This window comes from Pseudonaja textilis, chromosome 1 (genome assembly GCF_049901715.1).
Source record: "Pseudonaja textilis isolate UNSWEBS1 chromosome 1, rPseTex1.2, whole genome shotgun sequence".
NCBI lineage: Eukaryota > Metazoa > Chordata > Lepidosauria > Squamata > Elapidae > Pseudonaja > Pseudonaja textilis.
This window is the reverse complement of record NC_141990.1, coordinates 51,768,488-51,791,129: the sequence shown is the minus strand read 5'-3', so window position 1 is coordinate 51,791,129 and position 22,642 is coordinate 51,768,488. Positions and strand designations below refer to the sequence as shown.

The 22,642-nt window shown below is 36.4% G+C and overlaps 1 protein-coding gene across 1 annotated transcript in view; it reads right to left on the bottom strand.

Moving 5' to 3' along the window:
• Positions 1 to 22,642, bottom strand: part of DNAH14 (dynein axonemal heavy chain 14) — a 244,663-nt gene that overhangs the window by 187,147 nt on the left and 34,874 nt on the right. The window contains 10 exon segments of the mRNA XM_087929036.1: positions 4,137 to 4,305; positions 6,073 to 6,194; positions 6,478 to 6,723; positions 6,884 to 7,074; positions 8,619 to 9,012; positions 11,216 to 11,557; positions 17,066 to 17,413; positions 18,990 to 19,162; positions 20,729 to 20,826; positions 21,485 to 21,533. Of these exon segments, the coding sequence (XP_087785162.1) occupies positions 4,137 to 4,305; positions 6,073 to 6,194; positions 6,478 to 6,723; positions 6,884 to 7,074; positions 8,619 to 9,012; positions 11,216 to 11,557; positions 17,066 to 17,413; positions 18,990 to 19,162; positions 20,729 to 20,826; positions 21,485 to 21,533 (2,132 nt within the window).

Genomic DNA, 22,642 nt, shown 5'->3' with positions numbered 1-22,642 from the left:
CCTGAGGCTCCTTCAACTCCTCTTGTTTCTCGAAGTCTTCTAAAGGTAAGTGATTTTTATTTTCTTTATTAATATGTCCCCCCCCCCTCTGGATTTTTCATTATTGTCTGGGGGTGTTTGGAAAAATGTTTGTTCTGCGTTTCTGGGAACTTCGGTATCTCGTTCGATGTGTCAGGACCGTAGCTGATCGATGTGTCATTTCCACGATCTGCCATCGGTGGTTTCTAAACGGTAAGAACGAGGGCCAGTGATTTGAGTAATGGTTGCCAGTAACCACAATGGTTCTCCGGTAAGATTTTTTGTGTAGACTAAATCGCCTGGTAAGAAAGAGCAGTACTTACTGGACGAGTCTGGTGGCTTTTCTGGGTTGTAGGTAGGGTGCAGTCTATCCAAATAAGATCGCAATTTTCTTCCCATCAAAAGTTCAGCTGGGCTCTTGTTCGTAGTTGTGCATGGTGTTATATGTTGGATGGTGAACATGGTGTTGAGTTTTTCTTGCATATCACTTCCGTCAAGCCTTTCCAATGCTTCTTTCGTAAAACAAACCATGCGTTCCACTCTACCGTTCGCCGCCGGATGAGCTGGCGCTGTCAAAGCATGTTGTATTCCATGTTCCACAAGAAACTGTTCAAAAGCCAAGGCTGTAAACTGTGGCCCATTGTCCAGTACTACTACATCTGATAGATAGTGGGTGGCGAAAAGGTTTTTTAGTTGTTTGGTGACGGCTTCTGTGGTTGTTGAACTCATGATGATGACTTCCAACCAGTTTGAACAGGCATCCACGACGATTAGGTAAGTATAACCTTTTGTGGGGCTGGCGAAATCCATATGGATTCTTGACCAGGGGCCTCGGGGTGTCTCCCATTCGAGGACTGGTGCTGAGGGGGTGGGTGGGCCTGCAAGATTGGCATTTGTTACATGTTTTAACCCAGGCTTCAATATCTTTATCTATTCCTGGCCACCAAACATAGCTTCTGGCCAGGGACTTCATTTTTACTATGCCGGGGTGTCCTTCATGTAGCATGGTTAGCACCTTTTCTTGTAACTTTTTTGGAACTACCACCCTGTCTCCCCACAAAATGCACCCTTTTTCCAGCGATAATTCAGTTTGCCGGTTTTTAAATGGTTTAAATGTCTCGGTTTTCATGTTTTCCGGCCAACCCCATCCCACCCAGTTCAATATCCGGCTCATCAGTGCATCTTTAGCCGTTTTCCTGGCAATGTCTGATGTGGTGATTGGCCAATTTGGCATCGTTTCAATTTGTAGTGTCTGTGTGGTGGGAGCTGGATTGTCGTGCCCTGATAGTGGTGCACAGCTTAAGGCATCTGCATGGGGTATGGCTTCCCCCGGGCAATAAATGAGTTTGTAACTGTAAGCTGCTAGAAATTCTGACCATCTAGTCATTCTTGGGGACAGGATATTGGGGGTTGCCCTGTCTCCGGCTAGGATTCCCAATAATGGTTTGTGGTCGGTAATCAAAGAAAATGTCCTACCGTATAAGTATTCGTGGAAACGTTTCACTCCCGAGATGGCTGCCAAAGCTTCCCTGTCTAGTTGGCTGTAGTTTCTTTCTGTTTTGGATAACATCTTGGAATAAAAGGCAATTGGTGCTTCTCTGCCGTCTGGTAGTGTGTGGCTGAGTATTGCACCTATTCCGAAAGGCGAAGCATCGCAGGTGACAGTAAGAGGTAGCGTGTTGCTGTATTGAATCAATACTGATTTCGATGTGATTAGATCCTTAATTTTTTTGAATGCTGTTTCTTCTTGGTAGCCCCATTTCCAGTTGGCTTTTTTTATCGAGAAGTCTATGCAGTGGTTCTGCTACTGTTGCCTTCTGTGGCAGAAAGACGTGATAAAAATTAATGAGACCCAAAAAAGCCTGTAAATCTGTTTTGTTTTTGGGACTGGGGGCTTCCTTAATCGCTCGTATTTTTTTTGTGTGGGGTGGATTCCTGCTTTATCAATAAGGTATCCCAGGAACTCAACCTGGTTTGTGGCAAGTTGGCACTTTTCTTTTTTGACCTTGGGTCCTGCTTCTCTAAATTTTGTCAGAACTGCCCTTAAACGGTCTTTTAGTTGTTTTTTGTTTTCAGCAGATATTAATACATCATCGAAATAGGGCACCACCCCTTTTAGACCTTATAGAAGGCGTTCCATTAGGCTCTGGAAAACGCCAGGGGCCACGCTTACGCCGAATTGTAATCTATTGCATTTAAATGCTCCTCTGTGTGTAACGATGGTTTATGCCTCGGCTGTTTCAGGATCAACGGGTAATTGTTGATATGCCTGCGTGAGGTCGAGTTTTGCAAAAATACTGCCTCTTCCCAATGAATGCAACAGGTGTTGGACTACTGGAACGGGGTATGTGCTCTCTTGCAATGCGTGGTTCAGGGTGGCCTTATAGTCACCAGAGATGCGCACGGACCCGTCAGGTTTTATAGGGGTCACAATTGGGGCCTTCCATCTGGCGTGGTCAGTTGGCTCTAGAACCCCCTGAGCGATTAGTTTATTTAGTTGTTCATCAATTTTAGGTCTTAGTGCAAATGGTACCCGTCTGGCTTTGAGTCTAACTGGAGCTACGTTCGGGTTTAAGTTAAATGATATAGGGGTCCCACGGTACTTGCCTAAAGTCCCGTCAAACACATCATGGAATTCTTCCATCAGGTCTTTTCCCCAGTCAGTCATGGTGGTGTTGTTTATTCCTGTCACCTCAATCCCGAGCGGTTAGAACCATTCCAACCCGAGCAGGCTGGGGCGATCTCTGTCAACGATGGTTAATGGCAGGATCTTGGTGTGCCTTTTAAAATTTACTTTGAAGTGTCCTAGCCCTACTACCGGTATTTTGTTACCCTGGTAGTCCTTGATGATCAGGCTTTGCTTCTCAAGTTCTCTGCGTTGTATATCGGGAATTAAGCTTTTTATTGTGTTCCATGACACCATTGATAAATACGAACCGGAGTCTACTTCCATCTTGCACAGCTCGCCTTCAATCAGGATGTTGATTCGAACCTTCTTAGTGTTTGTTGTTCTGGCTGTCCCATTTGTGATAGTTTGGTGCATTTCTTCCTTTTCACCTTTCCGTTGACTTTTTTCTTCACAGTTCCAACAGTTCCCAGTTATCCTTTCTTTGTTTCTGGGGGTGGGTACTGCCTTGTCCCCTTGAACTACAGCTCTTTTTGTTTCAGCATACTCTTGCGATGTGCCCCCGTTTCTCACAATGCTGGCATGTGGCATCCAGGAATTGACACTCAGATCTCGGGTGGTTTCCGCCACAACCCGCACACTGGAACTCGGATCTTCTGCTTCGTCTCTCTCTCTCTCCGGTTCCTCCATTCTGGCTATCTCCCCCCCCCCATATAATTTTTATGAATGTATGAATTAAAGTCTAATGTTTCTTTGAATTTCACAGATATCTGAATTTTATAATAGCAATAGGACTTAGACTTATATACCGCTTTATAGTGCTTTACAGCCCTAAGTGGTTTACAGAGTCAGCATATTGCCCCCATCAATCTGGGTCCTCATTTTACCCACTTTTGAAGGATGGAAGGCTAAGTCAACGTTGAGCTGGTGAAATTCGAACTGCCAAATTGCAGTCAGCCAGCAGTCAGCAGAAGTAGCCTGCAGTACTGCACTCTAACCACTGTGCCACCGTCGCTCATAATGCCATTCTTCTTTTCTCAAATGCAACTTGGAATTATGATTTCAAGATAAAATATAATCAGAAGCTTATTTAAGTTAAACTAATTAATTCTTCTGGCAGACATTTAATATTTAATTGTTTAGTTAACAATTATATCAGCTGCATTATTTACAGTGTTGTGCTCTTATTTGTATTTGTATTTTACTCTGAAAGCAATGGCCAACACTAAAGAGACAGGCAGACTGACAGGTTTGTGTGTCTATAATAAATTTGTCTATGGGCATGATCTAAGAAAAAGAGCCCACAGTCTGCCAGTCCCAGTTCCTACTCATTTCTCTTTGCAAGAAGAATAAAACTATAGTTCCTACAACAGAATGCTATGTATGGGGTGCAGAAGCTAGTCTATGCTTCTTGCCTTTTCCTGTTTACAAAATGTTATTCATTGTGGTCCATGTTGATTCCTTGCCAGATATTAGAGTTTCTTTGACTTACCTCAAGAGCCTTCTGTATTTTTTCTAGTGATGCATTGTTGCTCTGCAGTATTTCAAAAATTCCACTTGTAGTTGCCGCAAGAACATTTGGAGTCTCTGCTGCAAAGTTCATGATTTCTTTCCATTTGTTATCAACTACAGAGAAGAGACTGGCTTCTTCTGGAAGTTGTCTGTTATTAAATCATATGTATATGTATATGAATATGGATATGATACATACACATACACACATAGTAAAAAATCTAATCCTCCAAATTTAGATTTAGAAAAAAATGTGTTAATATATTAAACCATATGCTTAGACAAAAAAAGCAACATTTTTATGCTACTTTTCCACAGGTAAATTAGAAAGAAAAAACAGCAATAATAACATGCATGCAATATCACATTTGAAATAAAAATACAAAATTATCTGTGAAAGTAATTGAACAATATCTAGCATGGGTAATTACATTACAACAGAATTTTCAAACTTTTCAGTCCATACAACCTTCTCATTTAAAAATATTCTGGAATTCCTGATCTAGAAGTAAAGCTAAGTGATAAACAAGTGTCTGTGCTTTGTGCATAACACTTTTCCATATATGCAGAAACATGTGCACATGCATACTCTTCCTGCAAGAAGTAGCAGCAGCACAATGCTCAGGCATAGATCCTGAGCACCAGGACTGAATGGGATATTCCTTAGGAAAAGCTGTTCTGGAAAAAGGGGAAAGTCATATTTGGTAAGGGTCCTTTGATCTTTTCTGATTTGCCTTGGATGGTGCTCAAAAGTGGATTTTGCAAGAACTTATTGCTGTATGTTCAAAGGGCATTGAAGGAGGGACTCATCACCTGGATTCTATGCATGATTTGGTCCAGTACAGGTAGTTCAGCAAAAGCAAGAGTAAGCATGACCCCACTTCCACAAAAATATTCATTACCACCATTTGAGATTGCTTGTATTATTTTTATATTTTAATTATTTTAATGTTTAAAGTAACTCCCTAATTTCTCCAGAAAGCATTAATTATTGGCCAAGTTAGAGATATAAGAAATAAATGATACTAGAGGTAGTTTATGTATAATAACACTGTTCATTTAAGTACTGTTTAAATGCATTTTTTAAAAGTCAGAATCATTATTACAGAAATATATACTGGCACATATTAACAGTGTTAAAACTATTTTGAATTCAAAACAGCTATTTCAAGGTCAAAATTGGATATTCCAACTTCACCTGAATTTTACACTATTCCAATAAGGTCCAAATAGCCTATTTCAAACAGAACTGCTTTGAATTCAAAATGATTTGCACATTGTTAGTATAGTAAACATCTTTTCATCTGTCAAGTACACAGTGTAATATGTTCAACTTATTTTCATGAAATTATTTTATATGACTACTAATGAAAACAGCATTTAACAAAAATGCAAATTAGTTTATGCCTTCTTGGGGGTATTTTGTTATATTGTTTTATAAATTATATTATTATTCCTTTTATTTTAATCTTTACACATCACCAGGAATTTTGGGGGGAAATGAACAGCTGTATAAATTATATTAAATGAAGAAACACTAGTAATGTAATTTATTGCATTCCAAAGCATTGACTACAGCACAACAAATGCAGCAGTGGCTTTTAAGTTTTTTCATCTCATAACACACTGAGAAAATGCGAACTTGAGCAGTCACACATCTCATAGGGACTTCCGGAACTCCCATGATGTCCCATGGAGCAGTCCATCCCTGGTGATGTCATTGAAGAAGAGTTCTGGCTGTGCAACATTTCTTGTCATTTATTTGTGACTCATTGATGCAACACATATGTGGACTTTTTGCAGCACAGAAATGAAAACTTCTGATCTACAGCTAATGTTTAATATTTTAATATTTATTCAATTTGTATTTTATTTGGGTTACATTAAAATTTAATTACCAAAGCACTTAAGCATACCTTTTTATTTCTGGAGCCTGAAAGATTGGCTCCAGATAAATCCAGTGTCTCTGACAAGTTAACCATTCCTCCAGAGTACAGGAAATGAGATTTAACTTATGATCCCAAGCATGAACAAGATTCTACCATAAAAAAAAACAACCCAGAAAATAAGCATCTGAGGCAGGCAAACAATTTTCTCTTTAAGTAGAAATGGGGAAGTGGGACATATTTTTTTATATTTTAAATTTGATAATTTAAAATATTCATTAGCCACTATTGTAGAGGCAAAGCAGGAAATTTTAAACTATACTGATTTTAAAAAATAAGTTATTTCTGATTTTTCTTAGATATTCCAAATGGAAACCAGCTATTTGTAATAATTGAGCATTTCAATATTTCACAACATCCTCATAGAAATATTACCTTAATTGGTTCAACAAAACAAGAACTTTTAATGGTTGAGATTGTCATCAGAGATTCTTCTAACAGAGTAGTTATATCTTCCACAGATGAAATAATACAAATACTAGATGTTTCAGTGTTATAGGGACATAAGTGGAAATCAGTTTTCTGCCAAAGGCTAATGATATTTTTAAACATTACTTCAAGAGTTGTTTCTTTGGAAGCTCTTATGGATATTTCATTAATATCTTTTCTATATTGAAACATCTAAAAAAATAAATAAAAGATTTATTAATGCATGCTAGTAAACAAAACAAATTATACAAATAATTAAGATGCATATTCAGCAAATAGATATGAACCAAATAACAAAAATATACATATGCTTTTAGAAGTGGCATTTCTAAATTACAAATTATAAAATTACATTGAGTTCCAGGATCTTCTCCAGAGTAAGTCTTTTATCCCAAGAAATTGCCTCTCCAACAATATTCTGTATTGTTTCCCAATGCCTCCGTTGAAGACTAGGATTCCGTAAAGATATGATTATAGGCAAGGATTCCTTAAAATCCAACAATGATTTCTTCATAATGGGTAAAATAGTATTTTCTGGCAAGCCTTCAAATATGAAAAAGTTACATCAGAACACTTTTCATAATGTTTGAAATCTGAGCTTTTGTTGATCTTTCTTTACATAAGATTGTTTTGAATTTTTGACAGACTTCTTCAAATTCACAGAATGTCAGATTTGGAAGAAACCTTGGAAATCAACCACTCTGTTTAAGTCGTTGCTCAGTGCAGGAATCCATTAGTGCAACATGACCAAAAGAAGACCATCCAGACTCTGTTTATGAATTTCCAAAAACAGAAAATCCACCAATTTATGAGGTGGCTCTGATATGCAATCAAATTTACTTGTAATTTGAACCCATTATTTCTTGACCAATTTTCTAGAACAATTCTCATCAATTCTGCCAATTTTCTACAAGATATTGCTGAGGAAAGGAATAGTCTCTTTATAGTCTCATTTTCTCCCAGCTAAATATATGTAACAATTGAAACCACTGATACTCTTGATATTGTTGTCTAGGTGACAGTCTGTTCCCCACTCCCCACCCATTTCTCACATAAGATTCACTGTGTATTTGACTGATGTTATTTATTTATTTGAGTTGTCAATCGCTTCAAGATAATAGGTATAAGTATATACAGTACATAGTTATGAATACATGAAATGGGTACATATAAGAAAAAAAAAAGAAACAATAGGACAGGGACGGTAGGCACGTTGGTGCGCTTATGCACGCCCCCTACAGACCTCTTAGGAAAAGGGTGAGGTCAATAGTAGACAGTCTAAGGTTAAAGTTTTTGGGGTTTGGGGAAGAAACCACAGAATCAGGTAGAGTATTCCAGACATTGCTGACATTCTGTTGCTGAAGTTGTATTTCCTGCAATCAAGTTTGGTGCGGTTAACCTTGAGTTTGTATCTATTGTGTGCTCTTGTGTTGTTATGGTTGAAGCTGAAGTATGTTGCCTAACCGTACTTTCAGTATCTAATTTTTGACATGCTTCCAACTCTTCTGTGTTCTGTTTGTTAATTTCTATTCGCAGGGTCCTGCCTAATACATCTCCAAACTTATTGAAACTAGTTCTCCTGAAATCTAATGTGCACATATGGCTATGCTCCAATTTTTCTTTCCTATCTTTCTAACCCGCTGTGAAACCAATCCATTGTTGGCTTTATATTAATGATTTTCACTACAGTCAATTATCATCTTAGTTATCACAATTAATTATAATAGCTAGCATATGAAAATTTACTAAAACTGCACATAACTATAATCCAAACATGCAGGTAAAAAGTTTTAACACAAAATTGTTCATCTTCAAAGTTTAAAAAGTATTTTTATACAATAAATCAATGAAAAGGTGGGGGGGATTTGCAAAACACTTGTATGATCTTTATATAAATAACATTTTGTTTTCAATGCATCAAATCAAAATAATCTCACAATTAAAAACAGAAAAGATAGTCTTCCTTTAGTAATGTTTTGCCATTTGGCTAAAACAACATTGGTTATTACTTAATTTCAAAATAATTTTAATTCATAAATTATTTTGTTTCGATTAATTCATAATTATTGCAATTATAAACATTTTACCTTTTTCAAGAATATGAATTCTCTGCATGAATCTGTTAACTTCACTTTGAATTACATCTACATCAAGATTCCAAAAGATTGTATGTTTCCACTTAAAGATAAGTTTTGCCCAATCTTCATGTGAGTCCCATAACAATTTACGTAACTGTAGTTCACCTTCAATTTCTGAGAGTTCAGCATTCACTCTCTGAGAATCTCCAGCCTGACTTCTATGAGACAGTTTTTCCACAGACAATGATTTCATGTCACCAATGGCACCATCAAGCACGTGCTGGTAATTTGCATAATTTAAAATTTTCTCACTGATAATTCCTGCTTCTTCAATAAGATTTTCAATCATTTCTTTAGCTGTCTTAGGCAGGGTTTCACTGAGGAGAAGGACAGGATTTCTCACCTAAACAACAACATGAATAACAATTAATAACAAAGAAATAATTATAGTTTGGCAAAATTAAGGAAAATATTTTTTAAAAGTAAATTGGTCCATTACATTGAACAAAGTTGCCTATATCCTCCCTTAGTACAACATACATTCTCTCTTTTTCTTTTCAGAGAAGGATTGCTATACTTTTTTGCATAATTGGGCATGACAGGATTTCACAAAGCCCATAGTTTAGTGATTGCTGCTTTAATTTTATAATAGTGCTACTACATAGAAAAGGGCTGCTATTATTACCATTGTAAACACTAAAATAAAGACAACGGATTTGAAAAAATTATCACCCCCAAAGTGGAATGCCTTCAATTTCCCAATTAGCAAAAGTAGACAGTAGAGGGTAGAAGATTAAATTCTCCTACTCTTCTGCCTTTCACACATAATTACTACTGCATGTGCTATAGGGCTCAAGGCAGAAAAGGAAAGATCGTGGGAGTAATGTGGAAGAATAATAGAAGAACAATTGACATGTACATGAGAAAAGAAGCAGGAACCTTTTTTTCATTATTGTTAAAAAGTATGAATCAGAGTCAGTTTTTGCTTATTGTACTGAAGTTGATCTCAATGAGTGTTATTTCTAAGCCTAGATCAAATTAACATCAGCATTTCCATTCTGTGTAAACCTGAAATAGAAATAATTTCTAAATGACATTAAAAAGAAAAAACACTGAGGTCATGACAAAATCTGACAAGAGTGAGATGGAGGTAGTTCAACCATCTTGGCTCTCCTTGACATCACAGAAGTCTTCAATACCATTGAACTTGGTATTCTTTGGGCCGGTTATGGAACTCAGGGCTGAGAGCACAGTTCTGTGCTAAATTAGCTCCTTTCCTCCAAGGTAGTTCCCAATCGGTGTTGATAATCATTCTCTAGCCACTCTCATATGGTGTACCATAGGGTTCGATACTCTTTCTACTCCTGTTTAATTTGTACATGAAGCCACTGGGTGAGATCATCCATCACCAGGGGTCAAAATATCACCAATATTCTATGCCTATGGATATTCCCAGTCATCCAGGACATGGTTGTCCCAAAGGTGCTTTTCAAAAGGTAACTAAATGGTCTTGATTTTTTTCCCCTTGAAAAGTTTCACTTCTCATACAAGAAGCTTTTTCAGTTCTGACTAATTGGTGGGGAATAGAAGATAAAATCCTTCTATGCTTTCACAACTCTCTCAGGTATTTAGAGGCTGTAGGAACCTGGATGAAGGGCAGTGAGCTATGACTGAGCCCTGGAAAGACTGAGTGACTTTGGGTGCATGGAGCTTCAAGATGCATGACTTTGACATCTTTATCATGTTCAGAACTATTTTGCAACTTAGGAATTCTCTTGGACTCACAACTTCTGCTCGAAGATCAGGTGGCAGCCATGTCTAAGAGAGTCTTTGCTTAGCATTAGTTAGTACACCAGCTGCAGCCTTTCTTGGATCAGGAGTCCATGTACTCAGTTACTCAAACCTTAATAATCTTTCATCTGGAATACTGTAATGCATTTTACATGAGGGTCTCCTTGAAACGCATTCAGAACTTCAACTGGTACAAGGAGTGGCAGCACCAGCAGTCTTTGGGGCCTGTGGAATGAACAAGTCGATCTTGTCTCGCTAAGATAAATATGCTTTACTCATGCCAGCAGAGAGGCCTGCTGAGGACCCCATTGGTCATGGAATTCCAATTCATGGTATCCAGGAGAACAGTCTTTTCTGCTATAGTGCCAGACCTTTGGAACATCCTGCCCGCTAAGGTGAAATTTGCCTCCACACTCCTATTTTTCTGCAAGGACCTGAAGACCTGGCTCTGCCAGTTGGCCTGGGGATCCAATAGGGGAGTATATTACTGGAGGTGGCTGCTAGACTAACTAACTGACCCATCCCACCCCTGCATTTCCTGCTCTCCCTTTGCTCATCTTTTTAATGTCATATTATGGTACTTCCACTATTTATTTTTACCGTTTTATTCCTTTACTATTGTTATTTCTACATTTTTATCATTTTTCCATTTTATTGTTGTAAGCTATCCAGATTTAGCCTCACAGCAAGATGGACAGAAAATAATTTAATAAACAAACAAATAAAATAACAGTAATTGTATGTATTTTGCTTTGAGATTTTTTTACCTTGCTACTATGAATCAGATGCAAATATATTTGTTATTATCCTATTACCTTGCTTTTGTATTCTTTCATTTCAACTTGTAAATTATCCATAAATTCTCCCAAGCTTTCATTAAACTTTATAACATAATCATCCTTCATTTTTTCACATATAAGGATAGTTGATTGAAGATTCTGGAGTGTTCGCACAACAGTTTGATAGAGAGCAAGCTGCTGGTGTGGGAGAAAGATGTTATAATCATTTGCAATGAAGTGGAGCTCAGAAAGGTAGTGATATTCAACCTTTATATTTGGTAGTTGTGAGGAAATTTCCTGAAGATATAGCAAATGTTCAACAAATCCATCCACTGTTACTAGTTCTTTGTTCAACTTTGTTACTGCTGACTGAGTGACCTAAAAGTAATGAAATAGTAAATATTTAAAGATGTATCCAAAGATGTATTTTATATATATATAATTTATATTTGTAGGTCTAAGTGTGTTTGGGTCTTTTCCCGTGTAAGATATAGACTATCTTGGTGATGTTTCGGTGAGGTCCTACTCGCCATTCTCAGGCTGGTGCTTTCAGCTTCGTGCCAGTGCAAGCAGTGTGTGATCGGAGCTGCTGTCTCTCTATAAATACTGCGGGAGGGGCTGGTGTGCTGGGCTGGTTGGCTGCGCTGCTGCCTCTTGATTGGTTGATGGAGTTGATGTTGGTATAATGGGCTGTGTGATGGCCTTGTGAGTTTTGTTGTGGAGATAGCATGGATCTTGTGCTGTAATCTCCTGGGTCGTTTGTTTACAGCAATTGATTACAGCACAAGATCCAGGATATCTCCACAACAAAACGCACAAAGCCGAAGACACAAGCCTGAAGATGATGAATGAGACTTCATCAAAACGTCGCCTAGATATTTCCAATTTTACGTGGGAGAAAACCCAAATAACCAAAGATCTATCTATATCTATATATCTATATATCTATATCTATATGTGGGGGGGGTATTCAGCTTTGTTCAGGTATTTTCCCACGTCATTATAGTTGTGCTTTTAAAGTTGTAGCAACGTTTCGGCAGAATCTCATCTGCCATCATCAGGCTTCTGTATTGTGTTCATCTGAAACGTTGCTACAACTTTAAAAGCACAACTATAATGACGTGGGAAAATACCCGAACAAAGCTGAATACTATACAGGTAAGTACCTGCGAAAACTTAAGAAAACATATATATGTATATGTATATATTTCTTATTATGGTAGTATTCTGTTTGGAAAACTCCTGAAGCTTTTGATCACGATTGAGATACAGTTTATTACTTTACTAATTATTCCCACTGTTATATTGTGAGAGCTGTAGATACCCAATATGCATAAATCAAGTTAAAACAGTAACAATAATTAAAATAATAAAATTAAAACAACAACATCAATTATAGAATATGATTGCACCTATATTATACTTACATTTTAGGGAACACAGATCAGATTTAAACAGATACTTTATTAGTACAAAGAAGTATATGATGATATTTCAGCCCCCAATACCTGATGGAATAGCTATGTTTCTGTGGCTTTTCTGAATTTCAGTACTGCTGAGACTATATGAATCTCTGGGAATTTTAGAGAAGTAGAGAAATTTTCTTCAGAAAGGAAGAATTTGCAGTAAATGCTTTCTTATCAGTATCAGAATTATAGCACTGGAGTACTAAAATTGATAGCCAGCAAGTAGATGGCAACTTTGCCATAATAAATATGGACCAACTACAGAATATGTGTCAGGGTTCCAGAGATAGCCCTAATTAAATCATGAGCCTCAAGCCAAGCTTAAAAAAACCCTCAAAAGATCTATTAGAAGCAACATACCATCATTAATCTAAATGAAGCCAACTTTTGCATACATAATTCACAGTCACCTGTGACCAGGGGTGGAGTTCGCACCTATTCGCTAGAACTGGTTGTTAACATTCTAAGCAGTTCGGAGAACCGGTTGTTAGAAGAAATTATTGGCCTAATCCTGTAAGGAAGGCAGGAAGGAAACATTCTGGTGTTGCTTTCAGAAACTGCCTCTCCGTTAACCCTTATTACATTCTTGGCAGGGCTAGAATTCCTGTCTCAGGAAGGTCTCTGGAATTTTTTTTCCTCCTTTGCTGGTACTTTGTTTGTGTGGAGTGACCATTCCAAGTTACAATGGCACTGAAAAAAGTGACTTATGACCATTTTTCACACTTATGACTGTTGCAGCATCTCCACAGTCATGAAAGGCCAGGCAAGGAGATGCATGCCTCAATGTGAGTGATATTGAGTTGGCCACGCTCAGCCAATAACATGACCACCAAGCCACACCCATCAACTAAGCCATGCCCACAGAACCAGTTGTTAAAAAATTTGAATCCCACCCCTGCCTGTGACCCTGTTTCCCCCCTCCCCCCTGGGTTTATCATAAATCAGATTCGCCAATGAAGCACATTCATGGGCTGGGTGTCATTAATCATATTCTCCAATAAAGGATTTTAGTGGCCAGAAGATCCAGTAGCCTAGCTACAATCTTTTTAAGATAATGGTGGAATGTACTTCTGGTTTTACTGCCATACTGCTCCTTCAGATTCCCCCCCCCCAATTTATGGCAACTTGAAAACAGGCATAGGAATGTTTTACAGGTTGACAACATTCTCAAATGAATAAAATTCATTGGGGGAAAGAAAACAATAGCATGCTACTTTTCTTGGATATCCCTACCAGCAGAAGTAGTGATTGCAAATTAGAAACCCAAAGATATTGTAAAATCCAACCAAGTCCCAACCAAGTGCTCCACTACCAAAGTAACAACCCAACCTCCCTCAAGAGAATCTATGTAAGAACACTATTTAGATGAGCACAATCACACTGCGGCAACCCTGAACATCAGAAAGAGGAACTAGATCATTATACAACATCTTCCAATAAAATGAATGCCATCTATGCAACTTCATCAAAAAGTTCATGAGCATTCAATCCAGTATAGCACAACCAATACAAGTTGGGAAAAAGATAACACCGCCATACATCAAAAACATCTCAGAAACCATCAACAGATGATGAAAATCACATGGCATCACCATAGCACATAAACCAATTAAAGCCCTCCAAAACAAACCAAAAGACCCAGCAACCCCAGAAGACAAAATAGGAGTCACCTACAACATACAGTATAAGGACTGCAGCAGCTATTATGTAGGACGAACAAGCAGAAGACTAGCAGAGCACATTTATAAACATCAACTAGCAGTAATAAGACATGGTGGAAACTCCTTAATTTCATAATACATGAATAGATTTAACCATAGTTTCAACTTGGAAAATGTGAGCATTCTAGACCAAACAAGTCCAAAAACGCTAACGTATTTCTAGAAGCCTAGCACTCAGACAAATCAACTATTAACAAGCACATAGAGATACAAACATCTACATATCATTCAAAAGATACAATAAAAAAGGAAACTAAAAGACCCAAACCCATCCCCACCAGCAATCAACACCCAGATGTGCAGAGAATAATACCACAATAATCAAGAACCAAATAATACCCCAATCAGGGAATTTACAGTTCAGACAAACAAGCTGCTGGTAAACAACAGTCCAATCAAGGAACCATTAAATCATTCCCATCAACACTGATAGGGCAAGCCATTTATAATATGTAGAATGAGAGCAAGCCCTACTCCCAACTGATGTTACCCAGTTTGATAATGAAAAATCTGCAGAAAAACAACCAAGCACAGAGAGCATCAAGAGTCAACTTCCTTCTAACATTACAAAAAACCCAATATATATATATTTTTGTACTGATAATCATAAGTTCAAATCATTGAACTAATTTTGTGTTTATGCAAAAAAAAGGAGAAAACTACATCATACTTTTAAAACAGTCATTATTGTGACCTTTAACTGGGTGACACAGTGCATTATAGGGCAATAATTTTGAACCAAAGATACATCAAATGCAGAATGTATCCAACATTTGGGACTCAAGACGCATAAGGAAATCACATTTGGTAAGGAAAGGCAAAGCAAAATTTCCAATGCTCTCTGCAAAATCCTGTAAGTTGGCAGGAAGTTGGAAGTCGTAATGCCCACCCTTGATCATTCTGTACATGAGTAAGGAAATATCTCTGAAATGATGCCCAATGAGGCATATGCTATCTCATTCATTCTTTGGTTTGTGAATGATCCAATAACTTTCTCTGCACTTATTCCCCTTTCCTTATCCAACAACATTTCCCTGGGATTGTATTCATTCAAAATGTTACAAAATTTCACTCCAAAGTCATTTCTTTTTCCCACTACTATCATTCACTAAGGTTTCACATGCAGCTCTCACCATCCCATGGATTTCTAATTTCAAAGAATAATTCAGCTAATATCAATTCATACTTTCTAATTGTATTGTAGTTGTTTCATTCATAATGAAGTATTCCCTAGAATTAATTCAGTCTTTCTACAATGGATTCCTCTTGCACTGCAAGTGCCATCAAATATAATTTGAATGTATGCAGGTTGTAAGAGATCAGAGGTTGCAGTACAATCTTTTTTATTCTTTCATAGAGTTGTACAGGTGGAAGAGTCCATTTATGCCCTCAGATTCAACCATGTGCTCATTGACAAAATCCAAATTCAAGCAGCCTGGACAGTCAGCTAACTAGTCTCCTCTTGAACATATCTAGTGGAGAGGAGCCTGTCACTTCCCTTAATAATGAGTTCAACTGACAACCCACACTTGTAACTGGGAATTTTATTTCTGTTGGACCCTGCACTTGCAGGAATACACTAGGAAGAAGATTTCTATAAATCAGAGTCCATCTTCCTGTAACTTATGCATTATTCTTGTGATGGAATGTATGAATGGCCTTGGGGAATGAGGGGAAGAGATGCTGCCTAGAAAACAATCAGACAGGAAAGGCAGTGGCCCCCAGTGGCTTGAAGGTCAGAGAAAGTAATTTAGGAAGGACCTGGCCGAATGGAGTAAAGAGTTAAAAATGGCGGAGCAAGTTTATACTTTAGACTTGCAAGAATCTCTTAATATAATCTTACAATAAAGTAGAATTAATTTATCTGGTCCTGTTTCTTGTTTGATTTACCTGGAAGAGCTAACAATGCTGTATCTGGAACAAAAAGATACAGCATTGGAACAAACAGGCTCTGGAACAAAAGACCATATTTTGGTCTCCTTGTCTGGCCATCTGTTCAGCTGTTTAAAGAGTTCTAGTGTACAAACCCTGATTTTTCTCTTCTCAAGGGTCTATATTTCCAGTTTGCGTGTGCGCTCACTGGCCATTTCCACGGCCCAGTTGCAATCCCTTCACGGGCCACTAGTGAGCCATGACCCAAAGGTTGGGGACCTCTGACCTAGAAGCATAACAACAAAAAATCTTTTCCTGGCCGTGGTATTGAAATGATGAAAAAGTTGATATCATTCATGTATCAATGGGGATGACATTCCAAAGACTACAAGCTAGCACTGAAAATGTCCACTCTTGGATTGCTACTAACCATATCTTAACATGGAGAAGTATCTGGAGAAATGCTTCTGAAGATGAATTTATAGTCCAAATAGGAACTTACAAGAAACACCTTGAATTGGGATTGAAAATTATTTGGGATCGTGAAGTTGTTTTACCATTCCCTGCCTATCTTAGTTTAGCTCAACATTTGAATTTGCCTGGCTACCCTTCCCTCTGTCCACATTTCACTTTGTAATAATTTACCAAAATGCAACTATCTGTCTATTGGATATTTCATTTCAACTGCAATATAACCAAACAAAAGTTTGATCTCCATTACAGCTAATTATGTCTTCTATATAATGCACTTTTTGACCTAAACATTTGCAGTGAAATAGTTGGAAAAGAAATTTAAGAAATTAATAAAATAAAAATTATATACTTACTTCAACAAGATGCACATTCTTTGTATCAATTGCTGTATAAAAATGAAAATGAATAGTCTTAAGCAGACCCTCAAAATATGGCAGGCAGTCTGTCTGAAAGTTCAAACTGTTTACTCTAAACAGAGAGATGCGTTTTTCAATAAGCATACATACAATCTCCTTTACATCAACTGTATAATTTTCTAGAATATTTCTAAACTCCTTTGTAGTCAACTCTCTTTCCAATGCTACCATTTTATCATTTGTATATTTTGCTTTATCTACCATACTGCAATATTCCATAAAGTTTCTGCTGTAAGATTCTACTCGGGCCAGTGAAGAACTCTGAAGAGATAAAAGCTCCAGAATCTAAAAAAATAAAATGGAAACAAATTTTATATTTGTGTGAGTGTGTGTGTGTGTGTGTGTGGATTTATTCACAAATGCAATTAAAAACCAGAGACATATAGATGTAATCCTACCATCTTTCAAAATTGTTATTAAACAGTACTGATAGCATTCACATTAAAATAGTGGTGATTTCTTCTGATTAGCTTTTAGGAACTATATTTTTAGCATACATACCTTATTAATTTTAACCCTATGTAATCAAATTGTATGAATAGCATTTTCTACTAACTTGTGCCTCAGGACTAAATAGGTATAGCTATGTCTCAGTTAATGGGATTAATGGAATGGGTGGTATTTTAATGCTTGTTCTTGTCATGGTCCTTGGTTGCCACAAGTATATTTATTGTTATTGGTCTATTTTGAATTTTAAGTTTATTAGTTTCCCAGAGTTGTTGTTACAAGATGAGTGGTCATATAATTAATTAAAATAAATATATTTTCAGTGTCAAAGCAGGAATAGACAAGGACTTTAACTTCACTGACGCCAATATAAAATTTCCTTACAATACAAAGAGCATTACAGAAGAATAAATTTACTTCAGGTCTGCAACAATGAAAATAATTAAATTCCTGTATACCCTGCTGAAATACTATTAATTAGTTCCCCTAATCAATACCATTTGTATGTTTAAACAAGAACATTAAAAACAAGCACTAAGTAAACAAAGCCTAAAGTCAAGGGGTTACATTGGCTTCAATCCAAAACAGAAACAAAAATGTGATAACATTTTTAAAATCCAGAACAGTGGAAAATAAACCTGCATTTCTTTTTGTAATAACACTAAAAAAAATTTAAACAAACATTCTTGTAAACTCAAAAGTTAAGTTCTAAATGTAGATCATACTGAAAAGACTTGGCTAAAGAAGAGCCACTTAGTAACCATGGGCCACAAGTTCTCAGATTTTCTTTACTTTCTTTTCATTTCCTTTTTTTCTTATTTTTGAAACTAAGGGACACAGTAGGAAATGCACTAATACCACATGTCACCCAAGTAGTAAGACAGGATTTCTGGAATGATTTTTTTTGGAGTGTGAATTTGAAGGCATTAAAGTTTGGAAAATAATGGAAGCAGTAGATTACAAAAAAGATTTCTTAGAGTTCTGATAGTTATGATTTATAATGAGATTGAAGTATTAATTCAAAATGTCTAGTGTTAATCTACTGATAAATTTATATATGTAGGGGAAATGGGGGAAATAATATTTCTTGTGTCTTTTTGATATAAAGAGAATGAAGCTTAAATCTTTTGTAAAGAAAGGCAGGCTGTATTTGTTGATTGTTTTAGAAATGACTACTTATCAATTTCTTACACTGAGATGTATGCATAGTTATATTTTTCACATTTTCTGCCAAATTTAGAAGTTCAGCCAAATTTTGGTATATTTAGTTTTAGGAGGCTACAACAAAAGGATTTGAAAGATTACATGTAGTCCATTGTCCGTGGTTTGAATCAATATAAGGGTACGAAAAATATTTAGAAATATATTTAGCACTAAACTGTTACCCTCATATAATACGACTTCAGAAACATACTTTATTTTGGTAATCTGGATCTGTCCCAAGAATAAGATCACAGTTTGGCCATGTTGATTGATAATGTCCTGGTTCAAAATCTGTGTAATCTTCACATTGCTGCATTATTTTATGTAAAGACTGATCAATGAAGATTGAAAGCCGAGAATCCTGAGAAAATGGTGTAACTTGATCTAATGGAAAATATGGTAATTTAAAAATATTTTCAAAATCAGAATTCATTATGAAACCAATTTTAAACTAATTAAAAATTGCTGGCTGAGCACCCATGATGGGTAAATACTCTCAGGATTTTTAACTATTTTAATGTAATTTTAATGTAACAGAAATATCAATTCAGATTTTTCCCCAATAATTCTCATATATTTGAAAGTCTAAATTTAGTAACTCACTGGAATATACAAGAACCTGTAGTGCTTTTTTTCTTAGTGTCCTAGGCATGTGCTTATTTTGTTTAATGATTAATTTGGGGCTGAATTTGGCAAATTCCTGTAAGTGATTATACTTTATGTAGGCTTTAAAAGATCTGGAACAAGTATTTTTTAATACTGACCAGAATGTTTTTGGAACAGATACTTTTAGACCAGTGGTATCAAACTGGTAGCCTGCGGGCCGGATGCATCAACCATAGGCCACACTCACCCCAACTCCGCAAAAAAGTCAGAAAAGTCACAATATGTCACGGGACATCAACATGACACGGTGAGTTTGACACCTGTGTTTTAGACAGATTTTTGAAAACTATACATTTTCTATTAAAGACTATGAACTGCATTACCAAACAGAAGCACTGTCCCACACATAGTCAAAAGCACTGTCATATGTTTTAAATTAACAAAGCAATCCTCTGCACATTTACTTAAAATAAAACTCAACTGAACACAATGATACTTGCTATTAAATAAATATGCATATAGTCTTGTTCTTGAATTGGTAAATTTAAACTTATTTTAAAATTCTGCTTTTGCTTGTTCCAAAAGAGAATCCATATTTAAGTTTATCTTTGTTAACAGAGTGAACATTACAGCTCAAATGAAAATAAATGCTAAATATCCAGTAAGTAAATGTGGGAGTTGCACTAATGTTTGAAGAATATTTTACAGAATATTTTAAAGTAAGAGAAGCCTGAAACTAGTTTTGCAGAGTAATAGTCCCAGTATATGATGCACTCCCAGTAAATGAATGGTACTTACAATTGGTCTTTGGAGTAGCAGTTGCTGCAGTATCAGGTAATCACTAGTTGCAACTTGTTAGTTGAATTGCACTTAATTGAATTGAATTCTTTATTTGGCCAAGTGTGATTAGACACACAAGGAATTTGTCTCCAGTACAAAAGCACTTGAGGAGGAGGAGGTGGGTGGGTGTGTCAAGGACAAGACAAGGGATTTTGGGAGGAATTTTGGAAGCTTCTGACCTGTTGCACAATCAAGTCAAGAAAGCTACTTCAACAAAATACATAAAGTGAGTCTGGAAAATCTTGAAATCAAATCTGAGTGGAGGAAATATCATAAAGTGATGTGACTCTAATGTGAGACCAATACTAATATATAGCAAATTACTCTCACACACATTTTTAATCTTCTAAATTGCTTCAACTCAACTGAAAATTTTTAATGAGATTAGATCTGGCAGTTAAATCTTGATTTTGTTTTGTTGGATGGATAGTAAATAATCTATATTACATCAAAAAAATTTCCAGTGGGCACCAGTAGCATCCACCATGTCCAAACATTACTTACCAATGATGTTTTCTAATCCATCTACAATCCCTTGTAATTGTATTGAAAAACTTTTTCTGTTAGGAATCAGTGATACATCTGTAGAGAACTGTAGAGAGCTAGAAAATAAAATATTGAATTTTTATTGGCAAAAGGCATCCAAAAACCTGTGACAGTCTGAGGATCAAAATCTGAATATTAAAATAAATATAAGATAGTTCATGAGAAGTTCTTATTTTCCTTCTTTCCCAAACTCAAAAATGTCTCTTTGGAAGACTGAGTGCTTTCTTGAATAACCTGGAATGGGCTATCAGGTGACAGCTGGGAAAAAGAGTAATTCAAAATCAGGTATATATCCTAAGTTAAGGAAGTTCAGAGAGAATTTGTCACCTCTCTTGTCTTTTACTGCTTCTTACACTTGGAAGAAGTGTAAGTGCTGCAGGTGTTTTCAGAACAGTGAAAAAGATAAGATCATCAGAAGAATTTCATTTAAGTTAGTTTATGTCAGATGTATTAGCTTTTTTCTATGGAGATTAGGGCAAAGGTGATTGGAGAGGAGTAAAAGAAATAAACTATGAGGAAAGAACAAAAATTTGAAGGAGATACTATTCCAGGTTTCTTGTGGTCTACATATCACATCACTTTTAAGACAGAAAGTATATTGTTATAAAGTATCTGCACTTAAAATACTCTTGCCATATATATAAATCACGATGAGCCATTAAATAAATATATATTTATTTTATATTCTTAAAATATGTTTTAAATTATTCATACCTCTCATATGTGATTAGCTGTTTATCTGAATCAGAGATGGCCTCTTTTCCTTGAAAAGAAAGAAAATCAAAAGCAATCCTTAAAAACTAATAATTCAAGCATAATAAGAAGGGTCCTTCTCATGATTAGCACAAAGATAGTAAACTAACTAATTTCTCTTGGAGTCAAATTTGCAATTCCCCTTGCATTTCCAAAAACTGGGAATAGCACTATAGCAGCTTCTTGGTTTTTAAAATGTTAGCAGTTCCACCTCAGTAATATTGAGATGCAGCATCTTCTTTGGACAATTCTGCAGGAAAGAAAAAAAGAACACTGCCAAGCAGCTGTCACAGAAAAGGATTCTGTTTGCCTGTGGCCACAGAAACCAAAGAGAAGTCATCTAATAAGCTGCTGCTCTTGGCAAAGCATAAGATTTGTACAATTAGTACAGAGGCCCTCCAAGGCTGTGTGCTTTCCTCCACTTCTCTTCTCCCTATATAGCAATGACTGCATCTCAAACGATCCATCTGTTAAAATACTGAAGTTTGCTGATGACGCAACAGTGATTGGTCTCATTCAAGACCACAACGAATCCGCATACAGATGGGAGGTTATACAACTTGCCTCGTGGTGTAACTGGAACAATCTGGAACTGAACACACTTAAAACCGTAGAAATGGTGGTAGACTTTAGAAGAAAGCCTCTCATACTGCCATCTCTTACAATACCAGACAACACGGTATCAACAGTAGAGACCTTCAAATTTCTAGATTCTACTATATCACATGACCTAAAATGGACACCTAACATCAAAAACGTCATCAAAAAAGCACAACAAAGAATGTTCTTTCTGCACCAACTCAGAAAGCTCAAACTACCCAAGGAGCTGCTGATATAGTTCTATAGAGGAATTATTATTATCTGCACCTCTATAACTGTCTCTATAACTGTCTGGTTTGGTTCTGCAACAGAACAGACACAGACTTCAGAAGATAATTACTAAATGAGATTATACATAGTGACCAAAATGGATTTTTGCCATTAAGGCAAATAAGGGATAACATTAGAACAATAATGAACATACTAGAATATTACAAAATGCATCCAGGGAAACAAGTGGCTCTTGTTTTTCTGATATAACTTAAATTGGCAATTCATGATTCGATAGGTTAAGGAAAT